The 15,856-nt window shown below is 43.4% G+C and overlaps 1 protein-coding gene across 2 annotated transcripts in view; it reads left to right on the top strand.

The window, feature by feature from the left end:
• The window catches only part of C8A (complement C8 alpha chain), a 65,619-nt gene that overhangs the window by 20,995 nt on the left and 28,768 nt on the right, over positions 1 to 15,856 (top strand). For both annotated transcript variants that reach the window (XM_021093175.1, NM_001097450.2), the window contains exons 3-7: positions 1,075 to 1,219; positions 2,203 to 2,350; positions 7,492 to 7,681; positions 10,470 to 10,670; positions 12,353 to 12,593. In XM_021093175.1, coding sequence (XP_020948834.1) covers positions 1,075 to 1,219; positions 2,203 to 2,350; positions 7,492 to 7,681; positions 10,470 to 10,670; positions 12,353 to 12,593 — 925 coding nt within the window. The remainder of the gene's footprint in view (positions 1 to 1,074; positions 1,220 to 2,202; positions 2,351 to 7,491; positions 7,682 to 10,469; positions 10,671 to 12,352; positions 12,594 to 15,856) is intronic.

Raw genomic sequence — 15,856 nt, 5'->3', positions numbered from 1 at the left:
TCTTAGTGTTCAGCTTCCTCCTTATACACTAGGGCCTAACACTGTACGCCCTATAGAAAACAGCATCATAAACATATTGAAACCAAGAATGGGAGGCATTTTTACTCTTTCTTCCTTCAACAAGTATTTATTCATCTGCAGTCAAAGCTGAGCTCAGGGCCTTAGCTGAGGCCTTCAGAGCTCTCTTTGTCTTTCTATCTTTTGGATGGGCTTTTTCTACATAGTAGGAAAATGATCACTTGCTACCTGCAATTTCCTATAACTTCAGCTAAAAAGAAAATATTTTTCCAATAGTTCTGAGAGAAGATTCCCAGCGAAGACTACCGTTGCCCCAGGGTTGAGTCCTGAACCAATCATAGTAACTTGGCAGATGCAGTCTCTGGTTGCCCCGCTTGCTTCATACCCACACATCCCTGTGACTTAAGGGGGGACATCACCCCGCCTAAACTACATGAGATATGTCACAGGGGAAGAGGGGAAGTCATAACCAGAAGAAATTCTGCAAAGGAGAAGCAACAAACATCTAAAACTGCCTTCCATGTATCTGATCACAGATGAAGTGCCAAGTGTAGGAAGCATAATAAGACATGGTCCTCCCCTTGGCAACTCTAACCCCTAGGCAAACTGTTTATAGTGAGAAAGGCAAACAAGTAGACAATCAATCACAACCTTATGTGACAAGTGCTAGGAGAGAAGGTACAGAGGGAATTGGGAATATATTATGTAGGGAAGCTTTTTCCCAAGGAGGTAAACCATGAGTCTTGAAAGATGAATAGGTACTTACTGGTTTCAGAAAAGGGAGATAGATGTCCTTGATAGAAAGTAGGAAGACCCTAGAAATATCTTGTCCAAACCTCTCATTTGATTTTAGAGGCCCTATTCAATATTCCAGCTGGTGATGGTGCCACCTCTGTTTGAGCACTACCATTTATAACACGCATCCCCTCAAAAGACAGCTTTGCAGGCAGCTCTCAATCATCAGACAGTGATTCCTTATGTTGAGCAGAGACCTGATTGCACACATCTTGGTTGATTGATAGACAATGAATGTGTCTGGTTCCAAATCTGATTTAGTACAGATACCGGAGCCTCCTGCAGCCAAACAAGTTTGGGGGAGCCATCTGCAGTGGGAACGTCTGGGACCAAGCCAGCTGTCACAGCCCCACAGAGTGTCTGAGGCAAGCACAGTGTGGACAGGATTTCCAGTGTAAGGAGACAGGTGAGTAGCATTTCAGCAGGATAACAGCTGGGCCTGTCAAACTTAATGTGCAAGACGGTTATCTAGGAATTTAAAATGCAGACTCCTGAGCCCTTTTTCTAGACGCTCTCATTCTGGAGGTTTGAGATGGGGTCCAAGAATCTGAATTTTAAGCCAAGCCAGCAGCCCAAGTAATCCTGACACAAGTTTGTAGAAACATCTGTTGATTTAGAAAAGGTACAATTGACTCATCCATCCATTTGTGGAATAAATACTGAAATAAAAATAAATACATGTTATGACCAGGCAATGTAGTACCTGCTGGTGATGTAGAGATGAAAAACTCATGTGCCTGATCTCAGAGTACTCCTAGCGTCTTTGGGAGACAGATCTACAAGGAATCGGTGACAACATCCTGTGATAGCAAATGTAATGGGTATACGTACAGTGTCCAATGTACAGGCTCTCTGGCAGGGGTGTTCATATCTGCTATGGGGTGTCAGGGCAGGATGCAAAATGGTACTTGAGCTAAGACTTAGAAACTGAAAGAGTCTGCTAGGAGACAGAATGTGCAAAAGCACAGGGATTAAGGGACTTGTAATCAGTCCAGAATAAGTGCTTTGGGAAGAGAGGCAGGGGATGGGCCAAGCAGATGACCAGCGGCCAGACGGTGACATCTGGAAGCAGAGGAATGGGAGGCTCTGAAAGATGCAGAGTGGGGGATGACACAGCCAGGTCAGTATTTTAGAAAGACCCCAAGGGCTGTGATGTGGAAACTGAATTAGAGAGAGGGAACCTGGGGCAGGGTGCAAGTGCAAGCTGTGGAGGTGGGATGGAGACAGCGAGGCTGGGAGGAGGGTGGAGGCAGTGCGGATGGAACAGGATGGAGAGGACCGAGGGGCTGTTTCAGAGGTGGAAGGACTTGGTGACCACAGACGCAGGCCCTAGGGGAGAGGGAGGGGTCTTGGAGGCTCCAGAAACACCTACCACACTTCCTCCCTCAGGGCGCTGCCTGAAACGCCACCTCGTGTGTAACGGAGACAGGGACTGCCTGGATGGCTCTGACGAGGATGACTGTGAAGATGTCAGGATCTTCGAAGATGACTGCAGCCAGTATGACCCGATTCCAGGATCGGAGAGGGCGACCTTGGGGTGAGTCCCTGCCTGCTGGCCGTTTGGGGGCACAGGATGATTTCAATCATGAGTATTAGTTTCAGGGGAAGAAAAGGGTCTTTGGGGGAGCATTCTCTGGAGGGCATCCATCCTGCGAGGCAGCCTTCACCATCCCCCTAAGTGCCACAGTTTGTTTGAGCTACTCTAACAAAATACCATACGCTGGTGGCTTATAAACAACAGAAATTCCTTTCTCACAGTTCTGAGGCTGGATGTCTGACACTAGGGTGCCTACCTGTTCAGGGGAGGATGTTCTTTCAGGTTTCAGACTTCTCGTGTCATCATATGGTAGATGGAGCTAAGGAGCTCTGTGGGGTCTCCTTTATAAGGGCACTAATCCTGTTCCTGAGGGGTCCACCCTCATGACTTAAGCACCTCCCAAAGTTCTCCCTCTAAATACCACTACATCAGGGGTTTCAACATGTGAATTATGGGGGGATATATTCAGCCCATAACAGGTGCCTTGTCCGGTCCTATCTACATGGCATAGCTCACGTTTTCCCCTCTATGCCTCTGCCCAAGTGTCCTTTCACCCCTTCCCTCTCTACTGCTCATTCCTCTTGTCCCAATTCAATTTCCAAATCCCACTGAAGAAGCTACATCTTCCTTGAAGGCTTCCCTGATAGCCCCAAAGACAGCTCTTCTCTGACCCAAGTGCCCCAGTAGCCCTATTCATATTCTGCTTTGCACTGGAGTTGCTGACATAACCAAGGCTGACACTGCGACTCAAGCAAAGTAAATGGCTTGAGCATGAACAGGGTGGGGCTTGACGGTCCACTCTGCCATGGTTGACATACCCTCTCAGGCCACAGTTTCTTTATCTGTTGAGACTCAATTAACCTTGATTGTAACGTTAGCTCATTGTGTACCTTATGTTCAGGTGCAGTCCCTTGTACACAGAACACTCTTTTCTTCTGATCCCTAATAAAGTTAGTTCCGTCTTTCTGGAATATTCTTCCCCATATTCTTAACTAACTTTTTACCTAGTGTTACGTGCTGAATCATATCCCCCCAAAACTTGTATGTTGAAGCTCTAACCCCAAAAGTGACTATATTTGGAGATGGGGCCTTTAGAGGGATAACTAAAGTCAAATGAGGTCATACAGGTGGGGCCCTAATCCAATAGGACTGGCTTCTTCTAAGAAGAGGAAGAGACACCAGAGAGTGCTTACTCACCTCTCACCATGTACACAGAGAAGGGATCATGTGAGGACACAGTGAGAAGATGCCTGTCTGAAACCCAGGAAGAGAGGCCTCATCAGAAACCAAGCCTGGTGGCACCTTGACCTTAAGACTTCCAGCCTCCAGAACTATGAGAACATAAATGTCTATTCTTCGAGTCACCCAGGCGCTGGCATTTTGCTATGATAGCCCAGCTAAGACACCTAGGCATCCCCTCCTCACCTCCTCTCCACAGTGTCTAGCCTCCTCCCACCACCCCCAGCATCCCTGTGTGTCCTCCTCTTCCAGCACTTATCCAAAGGGCATAGACCTCTGTTCCCCAGGCTAAGGGGTCCTCATCATCTCTGCTTCTCCAGCATCCAGCAGAGAGCCAAGCACATCCTCACACATGGTGTTGTTAGTTCCATGACACTTTGTCTTTGCTTTCGGCCTTGTCCTCTAACTTGAATATAAACTCTTAGAGGGCAGAAGCTGCTCTACCTCATCTCTTTCATCTCCTCAGCCCCTAGGTCGGAGCTTTTCCTAGAATAGCCTCTTTCTGAGTATTGGTTGATGCGAAACAAATCAGTATGACCAGGTGGATCTTCAGAGATGAGGAAACAAAGAGAGGTGGCAGCCATCACACAGTAACCAGGCCACATGCAGCCCACTCAAGGTCAGGTGTAGGTTCTGTGAAATGTAGCTTGCATTCATTACGGTTTAATTACATTGATTTCACAGCCCACCTACCACATAGGGCAGAAGCCTATAAGTGCATATGAAAAGATGATCAAAGTTGTATTCTTTTAGACCAAAAATACCAGTTTTCTTAGACCGCCATAACCAAGTGCCACAAATGAGGTGGCTTAAGCAATAGAAATTTATTCTCTCAGGAAGCTAGAAGTCTGAAATGAAAGTGTCACCAAAACACTGTCAAATTCTGAGGTTTTAGGAGTCAGAACTTCAACAGGTAAATATTAGGAGGACAGAAATCAGCCTCTAACACCAATCAAAGGGGAGTCTTGTGGATTTTGAAAGTGACTGTGGGATGAACAGAGTACAAGCATGAAATGCTGACATGTTGGTTTCAAAAAAGTTTCCCTCCTCATTGACAAAAAGATCACAGACCATGACCCTGCTTTCAAGTGATGCAATCAGGAGCATTTCAAATATACTTGTGGGTCGTGTGTTTTGCCCACGCTGACCACTGGAATCAGCAGAATGGACCCACCTGCACTCCCAACAGCGGACATGAGGGTAGTTTTTCCATTCATCTGAAGATCTCAGAAGCCTTTCCTGATATGTTTTTCCTAACTGAGGCATTTCCTAGTTTTTAACTTTTATTTATTGTTACATAAAGAACATATGTTTTAGGTAAAAACTGAAAGTCCTCCTTCACTGTCCCCTCTGCTCCCATCCACTCACCCTCTCTCACTTTCCTCTGTGGAGCTGATCCTTGTTAACAGTTGGGTAGAGGTACTTCCAGATCATGGTAAAATGCATTGATGATCTTCACTGTATGGCAAGATACATATATGTACTGAGCATTATAGATATAAGTATATTTTACATAAATGGAATCATACTATACATATCATCTGTGACTTATTTTTTTTTTTTTGCTTAATACATTTTGGAAACTCCCTCCCCCAATATCTTCTACCATCTTCTTCTAAGCAACACAGTGTTGCATAACAGGGGTTAGCAAACAATGGCCCAAAAGGCAACTTCAGCCTGCTGTCTGTTTTAAAGTAACGTTTCATTGAACACAGCTTTTGCTCTATAATGGAAGAGTTGAACAGTTGCAACAGAAACCTATATAGCCTGCAAGGTCTAAAGCTCTTACTATGTAGCCCTTTGTGAGAAAAATGTATTCCAAATCTTTTTCCTATTGTACAACTATGTGATAATTTATTTACTTACTTCCTACTGAAAGATAATTAGATTCTTTCCCATTTTTTTCCTCTTATAAGGAGTGCTGCAATGACCATTCTTATACATATATTTTTGGACATGTGTGTGAATATTTCTGCATAGCACATTTCCAAAAAGTGGTAGTTCTCTCTTTTTATTGTCTCTGGGGCTTCTGCAATCAGATTTTCCAAATTTATGTAGGTTTTACTTAGGGTTAGAGGTTACAGTATAGTTTTAGGGCTTACTGGTTTTTTCCCCTTTGGCCCATTAGAGAGACTATACTTATAAGCTATAGGCAGAAATACATTCCACAGGGAGAAAGATAGAAGCTGCAGGGTAAAGAGAAAGAACCCAGATTGCAGTGTCGAAAAAATGATCTAGGAAAAAAAATCCAGCTGTGACTATAGGCAAATTACTTAATTTTTCTGAGCTTCAGTTTTTTGCATTTGCAAAATTGTCATGAGGTTGAAAGCTAATGTATGCTAAATGTCTGGTAGAGTGTGTATTTAATTCATCATTGCTATTATTACATCACTTCCACTAATATGAAGAAAGAGATGGAGAAAGAAAGAGCAGAAGGAACTTAACTTACATCGAATTTCGACTATGTGCCAGGTGCTCTATAATTATCCATTTATTCCTTCAAAATAGATTTTATTCACAATTATTCCCCTGCTCATCTGTCTTTGTGCCTTTTCACAGAGGACATAAACAAACATGACAAATGCTATGCCACAGGCAGTCTGAATGTCATGGGAATACAGAGAAGGGACAACTGTCTTTCCAGGATAATCAAAGAAGGCGGTACAGGGGAGGCAACATTTGACTTGGGTCTTAAAGGCTGAACAGGAGTTTGGGAGGCAAAGACATGCAATCATTTATTATCTACAACATCAGAGGCTTGGATTGTTAGGTCTTAGACCTCTTAGCCAACATTAAATGTTTGTGTTCTGTTAACTTTCTCTTTTTAGGAAAGAGAAGTTATCTTTCACCTGTATAACATTCTTTTTACCTAAATACAGTCAAACCATTCATGACCTAAAACAGAGACCTTGGGCAGCTAGATATGAAATACCCCAGAGAGGGACGTATTGGAAAATCTTTCAGGAAAGGTATTGGGCAAAGGGAAGTGAAGTATCATTGCTGAGTGCCTAATACGCAGTATCAACTCTACTTCTGTCTTACTTTAATACTCCCATTTAGACTTCACAAAACCCACCAGAGGTAGCTGTAGGATGTCTGTTCTCCAAATGAGGAAAATGAATTTCAGAACATTTCTAGACTGTGTCCAAAATCATGCAGCTAGTAAAAGAGGGCTGGGAAGGAAGCAGAAGTCACCCTGACTTCACACTGTGCTCCCTCTGACACCCCACACTGTCTAGATGACAATGACTTTTCCAAGGATTAGATCCTCAGCTTAGTGCTATAAACTACACCCAATATTTCAATTTTTTTTTAGCAGCAGAGTCCTTTTCTGAAATAATACTAGCAGAAACAACAACAGCAATATTTCTCTAGTACTTTGTACATGCTAAGCACTGTTATGATTCCCTTACGTGATTTATCTTATGTTTCACTCTGTGAGGGCAGTAGTATTTGATGCTTTTTTTTATACATAACTAAACTGAGGCACAGAGATGTTAAATGGGCTGCCCAAGGTCACACAGTTACATGTGGCAGAGATGGGAAACAGGTCCAGACTGTCTGGTTCCTGTGCTTAGACTCTTGATAATTATGCATATTTTTCTTTAGTTTATTCAACAAATATTTAGGGGTGCCTCCTATATGGGAGAACTCAGATGCTGAATGGAACTGTCTGGCTGATCTGGTTTAAGGGAAACTGGGGGCCCCAGCCCAGTCCACTCAGTCTCCCAGTGTTAGCCAAAGTGATCCTTAAGGTACTTCGAGGAACCCTAGGACTCCACAAACCACAGTTGGAGAAACCACTGCCCAGTCCCCCAGCCATGTCGTCTTCCAGAGGATATTTGGGACATCTTTGCCTTTTCAATGTGCTCTCCCAGAAGCTGCTTGCCTTTTCCACCCAGGTACAATATTCTGACCCAGGAAGAAACGCAGAGTGTGTATGATGCCAGGTATTATGGGGGCCAGTGTGAGACTGTCTACAACGGGGAGTGGAGGGAGCTTCGGTATGACTCTGCCTGTGAGCGTCTCTACTATGGAGATGATGAGAAGTACTTCCGGAAACCCTACAATTTCCTGAAGTACCACTTCGAAGTAAGTCTCAACAGGGGATGTTCCTAGGCTGCTGGGTGATGGCAAGGACGGGGAGCCTGTGGGTGGAGATGGATGCCTCACTCTGGAAGATTTCCCATGAGGCTTGCTGGTGGCTGAAGGTCCCGTTGCACCTGCCCCCACACATGCTCAGTGCAGAAGAGACAAGGATGGGGCCAGAGGGCTGCATACTATACATAGGACCCCCACAATCTGCTAGATCTGGGCCAAAATCAGTAAAAGAGATCAGGGCCCTATTTTCTGGGTTGCTGGTCAGAAGCGCTATTTCCAGGCTGTGGCTCTATTAGAATAGAAATATGTCAGGGAGTTCCCGTCATGGCAAAGTGGAAACGAATCCGACGAGGAGCCATGAGGTTGCGCGTTCAATCCCTGGCCTCACTCAGTGGATTAGAGATCCAGTGTTGCCGTGAGCTATGGTGTAGGTCGCAGACACGGCTCGGATCTGGCACTGCTGTGGCTCTGGCATAGGCCGGCAACTACAGCTCCAGTTAGACCCTAGCCTGGGAACATCCATATGCTGCAGGTGCGGCCCTAAAAGGACAAAAAGACAAAAAAAAAAAAAAAAAAAAAAAGTATGTCAGACCACGAGCAGCTCACTGCCCCTCCTGGGCGCAGTTTCCTAAGATGTAAAGTGGGGCAGGATAGGAGGGGGCTGAGGGCCCTCAGACCGGTGGCCCTGTGTTCTCAGAGCAGGTGCTCACTGATCACCTTCATCTCTCGGCCTTCTGCACATGATTTTATTTGAAGAAAGGGTTCTGCTCTTGAAAAGGGCTTGCACACTGCTCATGATCCCCAAGATTCTCCCCATCTCTAAAATGTCATGGTCTCTTGGCCACCGAGTAGCTCACGACCAGCTCCAGAGCCTGCTCCTGACCATTCATTTCCTTACCCTTCCCCCTCTGGGTGAGCCGTCCACACAGCAAAGGTCACCAGATACTTGCCACGCTCCAGATCTTCTATTTTCACAGAAGTTGTCCCACTTGAATCCTCATCACAGGACAATGGGATAGATATTATCATTGGCCCATTGCAGACATTAAAAACCCCCAGAGACTTAGAGGAATAAAGTGTCAGGTCCAAAAGGTGGCAGAGACAACATTCAAATCCAGATCTGTCTGAACTGAGCCTGGCTATGAGTCATTTAGAAGGGAGGATAGATGATGCAAATTATATCTATGTAGCATACACATCCCACCTACATTCTATCTATAGACAGAGATGATAGGATTCCAGGATTCTGAAAAATTATCCAGTTACATCCCTCTCCCCCAAGTTCCGCAAGAGAAAAGTATTGACAGAGGACAAGGCCAGGCTTATAGAGTCTGTTTTTTAAAAGTTGGCTCTCACTATTCACAGTAGCCAAGACATGGAAGCAACCTAAATGCCACTCAGTAGATAAATGGATAAGGAAGATGTGATACACACACACGCACAAACAATGTAATATTAACCATAGAAAAGAATGAAAGAATGCCATTTGCAGCAACATGGATAGACCTAGAGAATATTCTACTTAGTGAAATAAGTCAGAGAGAGATAAATACTGTATGCTATCACTTATATGTGGAATCTAAAAAATAATGCAAAAAACAAAAATTAAAAATAATGCAAATGAATATATATACAAAACAAACTCACAGACATAGAAAACAAACTTATGGTACCAAAGGAAAGGGGAGGAGAGAGGGATAAATTAGGAATATGGGAGTAACAAATACACACCACTCTACAGAAAATAGATCAGCAGCAAGTGTATACTGTATAACACAGGGAACTATATTCAATATCTTGTAATAACTTAGAAAAGACTCTGAAGCTGCACACCTGAAACTAACACAATATTGTAAATCAACTATAGTTAAATTGAAAAAAAAAAAGAAGAAGAAGAAGCTGGATCTCCCTGCCCCCCACCCACTGTCACCTCTGCAATCAGGCCAAGAGTAACCTGAGCTGGAAGATGTAGACGACACCATTTTCCTAACCTCAGAGACAGTCCAGGGCCTACCTGCCAGGCAGGATAGACTAGGCTATGCTGTGGCAACCAAGGATTCTGAAACCTCAGTGCTTTAAAGCAGCAAAGCCCTGCTTATACTACTCGCCTGTCCTAAGGTGGAAAGGAAACTCTCATCATCACAGACACTCAGGACCAAAACTAATGGAGCCTCCATCTCAACACATGCTCCTGTAATGGCAACGCAGACTAACACACCAGGCACAGGCCCCTAACCCTTGCTTCCTCGGCTCAAGCAAGGCCCAAGACCACACCTCAGGTCAAGCTGGTAGAAACATGTAATCCTATGGTGTGCCTGGAATGAAATAACCAAGCATGAGTGGGTAGCATCTGAATTTACCTCTGCCTAGAACCTTCACCACCTGCATGCCTTCCTCTGACCCTTTGCTCCCAGGTCCATGCCCTTTGACCCTTTCCTCCCAGGTCCATGCCTAGACATGGCTTTATGCATCTCTCCACTGCAGAGCCAAGTGACCCTTTCTATAGGAAGGATAAGCCTGCGGGAAAGAAATCCACATTCAGGACAATCCAGCATTTTATCAGAGTCATGTGTGTGTCTCTAAACATTTTTATCAGTACTACTCAACACTAAATATTATGTATTTCTATATATTAATAAGTATCAATTTAGAATAGCCTTTTAAAAGAATTATTTCTAATAGTCTGAAACTTTAGATAGTTTACAGAGCAAAGATTTAAACATTAAATATAGATTGCACTTCTGTGTACACACAGGCTAACATCTGTGTTTCCTTTCAGGCCCTGGCAGACAGTAAATTTTCCTCAGAGTCATACGATGATGCAAATGACCTTCTTAAAAAAGTAAAAAATGAGAAGTCTGTGTCAGCTGGAGTGACCGTTGGTATAGGCCCTACAGGTAGCCCATTTACAGCAAATGTGGGCTTATCAGGGTCACGAGAGTCTGCGTTCTTGAACAAGCTAAGCAAGTATAACGAGAAGGTACTGAAACACAATGCCCATGCATTCCGTAATCTACGCCAAGCACGTATTACCTTAACTGCATTAAAAAGTACAGTAGTAATTGAACCTTTATTTGCTCATGTAATTGGAAATGTCTGATCAGTGGTAATCATGTTTGTTTTTCGTATTACGCTTCTGCGCACAGAATCATCACAAAGGGAATAAAACTGCACGATAAGACTAGTACTCTTATCACTTTCCCCATCCTTTTTCATGGTTACCTGGAGCATATAGGGAAAGACTGAGAATGGTAATGTCTTAAAGAGAAACAGCCGAGCCCTATAAACTAGACTTAGAAAAATTCTATAGCATGCCTTGCTTTTCCAAATAGATTGGCGGGCTGCCCCGCTCAATGAATCTCTCCTTTAGTCATCATACATTTACTGTTAACTGCCTATTGTCTTGACAGGTCAGGCACTGCTTCCTTGAGGAAGTTAGGAAGTCTGTCTAAACTCAGATCTGAAGACTAGTGCAATATGTCTGGATGAAGGGAGGCACAAGCTCACAGAAGGTGGTTCTAGACCTGGGAAACACTTGTGCAAAGGCCTGGAGATGAGATACTTCCTCATACACATTGGGGATTGAAAGTACTTCTGCTGAAGCACAAGATGGGCAGGGAAAGCAGGGAGTTATGAGGATGGAGAGATAATCAGGAACCAGCGAAATATTTACCAAATTGATCAGAAATTTACCAAAAAGCCTCAATACATTAATATCAGAACTGGGAATTTAGCTAGGGCTCAAAAATTATTTTGGATGAAAAAAAATACAGTTATAAAAATTAACTTACTCAACCAACATAAATTACATTCTGAACCATAAATAAGCTATTGATCTGAAAGTATCGTTCTGAGATCTGGCTATCCCAGATTCAGGTGGACTTTTCTAAAAGGAGGTGGCCTCTTCCATTTTTCACTGTTACCTTGGGTCAAGGTTTACATTCCCTGCAAATAAAGGCTCATACCTGACCTTTTCCTCTTAACTCTCCTCTTAAGTCAACCCAGACTCAACCTGGTCCTGTTTCTTTTTTACTACACCAGGACTCTGCTTTCCTCGGTTACTTAACAGTAAAAGATTACCACTAGAAGGTCAGCTCCATGAGAGCAGAGGCCGATCTCATTCAAGATCATGTCCTCTGCACTTAGTGAAATGCATGTGACGAGAGGCACTGATAGGTACTTGTTCAATAAATCCAATATTGGCATTTTTCCATGTCATCACAAATATTTCTAAGCCTAATTTTGAATGGATACCTAATACTTGTGTAGGAGGGTGCATAATCCAGAGCTTTAATTAGAGCAGGGAGAGATGTGGAGGTGAGAATGGGCTAGGGCTGGGATAGAGGCAAGGAACATGGTGAAACACGTTGTAGCAACGAACCCAGTGAGAGCTGATGAGAACTTACCCTGGACAGGGGCCATGGGAACAGAGGTCAAGGTGTGGGAGAAGAAGCCAGCCACACACAGGTATCTAATATCTGCTTGCAAAATGTAAATGTAATAATACCCCATTATATGTATTTATGTTCACACAGTTATAGGTAAATATAGATACATTTCCCACAGGTACTAAATGCTGACCTTTTGCATTAGCCTATGTGGTAAAATGTATCCTCTCTTCGTTCTTTTCTCTCATTCAATGGCGGTGGTTGATGCTGGCAGAAATACAGCTTCATCAGGATTTTCACAAAGGTACAGACTGCTAGTTTTAAGATGAGGAGGGACAATATTATGCTGGATGAAGTTATGCTGCAGTCATTAATGGAGCTTCCGGAGCAGTACAATTACGGCATGTACGCCAAGTTCATTGATGACTACGGCACCCATTATATCACGTCTGGATCGATGGGTGGTGTTTATGAATATATCCTGGTGCTTAACAAAGAAAATATGACAAAATCTGGTAAGTAGAACAGACCCTTGATGCACACAGGGGTCCATGCATATACCACACATGGTTTTCTATTTTCCAGGCACTGACTGGAAGCCATACCTGATCTCATTCAGTCTCCATGACAACTCAATAAGGTAGCATTAGTATTATTATTTACAGGGACTTGTGGCCCAAAAGGGTGAAAGGACTTGCCAGGAAGCACCACAAAGAGAATTTGAACTCAGACTTACCTGCTTTACAAACCACATTTTGTTTTTTTTTTTTAACCAGTTGCCTCTTTAATAATAAAGGATCTCTGGGGGTTTGCTATTCAAAATGTTAAGGAAATGGAACTGCCATCCAAAGAGTCAGTGTTGGCAGAAACCTGGAGTCACCCCAGATCCCTCCTTCCCCTCCACCCCTGTGGATATCTAAGACCCTTCAGTTCCCTCTCCTGAATAGTCTCATCCACCCCTCCTTCTGCAGTGGTAGGCTGGATTCTCCTCTTTCACTCATTACTGCGTCTGCTCCCTAGTTCTCTCACAGAGAAGACTTACCCCTTCTGATCCATTTTCAACAAGGGCCACCAGAAGGATCTTTCTATTTCACAAATCGAATGATATCACCAATCAGTGAATGGCTAAGAGTAAAGTCTAAACTCCTTAGATTGACATCAAGAGCCATTATGGTCTCACTCCAAAGGGCTAGAGCAGTTCTTAAGGTGTGGACACCAGCATCAGCATAACCTGGGAACCTGTTAGAGATGCAAATCCTCATGCTCCCACCCCAAATCAGCTAAACCAGAAATTCTGGGAGTGAGCCTAGCAGTCTGTGTTTTGTTCTTTTTTGTTTTTGTTTTTTGTCTTTTTTGCCTTTTCTAGGGCCACTCCCTGGGCATATAGAGTTCCCAAGCGAGGGGTTGAATCAGAGCTGTAGCTGCCGGCCTACACCAGAGCCACAGCAACGCGGGATCCAAGCCGTGTCTGCAACCTACACCACAGCTCACGGCAACCCCGGATCCTTAACCCACCGAGCAAGGCCAGGGATCGAACATGCAACCTCATAGTTTCCAATCGGATTTGTTAACCACTGCGCCACGACAGAAATGTCCATAGCAGTCTGTGTTTTGATGAGCACTCCAGGTGATTCCGGCACTCAATACAATCTGCAAACCACTGACCCAGTCAATGAGAAGTATAGTGTAAGAGATGTGTATCCGTATTTCAAAGCCAAGTTCAACTTCCAGGTTTCAGGAAGTTTCTTTGGTTCCACCAGCCCAGACTGGCCACTTCCTCCCTTCAACATATTTATAGAATTGACACTGTTTAGTCTTTCAAAAACGATTTTCCAAATGTTAGTTTTCCTCTTCTCATCTAGATAGCAAGATCCTTGAAAGTAAGCAACGTGTCTGATACTTTTCTGACTCTTCAACACTCAACAGAGAGTTGAGTACATAGTGAATGAGCAAAACAAGACATGGCATTTGAAAGCAAGCATTAATTTAGATTCCTGGCTAGCATCATTCTTTAATTCATCCATCTATCCATATATTCATTATTTCATAGTTCAGATATCTACTGAGTATCTATTATGTGTTCATGCTGGGAACACAAAGGTGAGCCAAGCTAAATAAAGTCTCCATCCTCTTGCAGCACAATACTTTGCAAACTGCATATTGAAACCCAATGATAGGTCTTAAAATCAATGTACAGATCACAAACATTTCAGACAACAACAATACAGACCAGAATGGAAAATACCTTAGTGGGTTGTAGGCAGTGAAGATAAGGCATTGCTTCCAGAAACTTTTTCCAGTTAAAGATATGTAGGTGTAGACAGAGTCAGGATATAAAATAAACAGTTCAGGATGGATAAGTATAAAAAAAGAGTTAGAAAACTTAATTCAAGTGGATCTTTTTAGAGTCATCCAAAACCATGAGGGAGGACAAAGATCTAACATTTGTTAAGTACGTACTAAATTCTAGGTACTCTGCGTATATTCTCATTTAATTTTCTGGACGATATTTGGAGGTTGGTGTTATCAAAGTGTTAGCCCCCGCAATGAGGCTCCTCAGGGAAGTTAATTACTTGGCTGGGGGCTGCAGGAAGCTGGCATCAGAGCCCTGGACCTATGGTCTTTCCACCATGTGGTCATGGTAGAGCCTTTCATTTGGGCTCTGTCTTTGGTGTTGGATTACTAATTAATTGCCTGGGGTATCTGGAGCCCCTCCTCTTTAAAATCTGTGAGGCAGAAATGGGCTTCCAATGTGGTTAATATTCAAAAGGAACCCACCAACGAATTGTCCCAGGAATAATTACCTCAGCTCTGTTTATAGAAAACCATATGTCGATAATAGCACAATTTGCTATTTGTGAAGAGCTGATTTTCTATAAATCTGGAAAGTTAGTGTTGCTTTTCTATAAATATGGAAATGTGCTAATCATCACCTCATCTGCTGGAGACCGCTAATAAATCAGAATGCCATTTACATATTAACCTACAAAGAACAAAAACATCTACCTTCCTCCCCTTTGACAAACAGAATCATGCACCCCCTCACTCCATGTTTGATGTGTGTCTAATTTTCTCTCTGTCTCGTTCTCATCCTCTCTCCCACTCCCTTTCTTTCTAGGTGTTTCTCTCTCTCCTCTTTTTCAGTGTCTTTTTCTCTCTGTGTATCTTTGATCTATATGACTTTAACAATATTTATATTCTATTAAGTGCTTGTTTCTAAGAAACACCCCGTGTAGTACCCTTTCAGGTCCTCAAAGAGCAAAGCTTGGAATGGAATGATTTAAGCACACACACTGGCTGGTTTGCTCTGGGGGAATCTTTTGTCCTTCGGTTCGCCTCAGATCCTCTGTGGGTTTGTCCCAGAGGATGTGTGCAAGGCTGTTTTCTTCTAATGTATCCTTTAGATAAAATGCTTTTCCCCCAAACACGGTGTGAAACCATGCATCAAAAATCAAGGGACATCTTGGATGTTGGGGAGGTGACGCTAGACTTCAGTGGGACCCTAGACTTTCCTCAAGGGCTGCTGCTGACAGCTTTCTACCTCCTACAGGAATCAGTATGGTTTGGGGCTTGAATTTCTAGATTTAGATTTTTTTTTTCCTTCATCCCTTCTTTGGAGCTCCTATTATTCATCTTTGTATAAAGATAGGACAGAGAGAATAGAGCATTCTCCATCTGGCTTCTCTGGAGTCTGGCCCTATTACAGAGCTGATAATTTACCCAGGGCAGGTCAAGTACTTCAGTGATACTGTTCCATTCATGTGTGTTTCCTGCCTTC

Source organism: Sus scrofa, chromosome 6, assembly GCF_000003025.6.
Source record: "Sus scrofa isolate TJ Tabasco breed Duroc chromosome 6, Sscrofa11.1, whole genome shotgun sequence".
Lineage (NCBI taxonomy): Eukaryota > Metazoa > Chordata > Mammalia > Artiodactyla > Suidae > Sus > Sus scrofa.
This window is presented reverse-complemented; position numbering and strand designations above follow the sequence as displayed.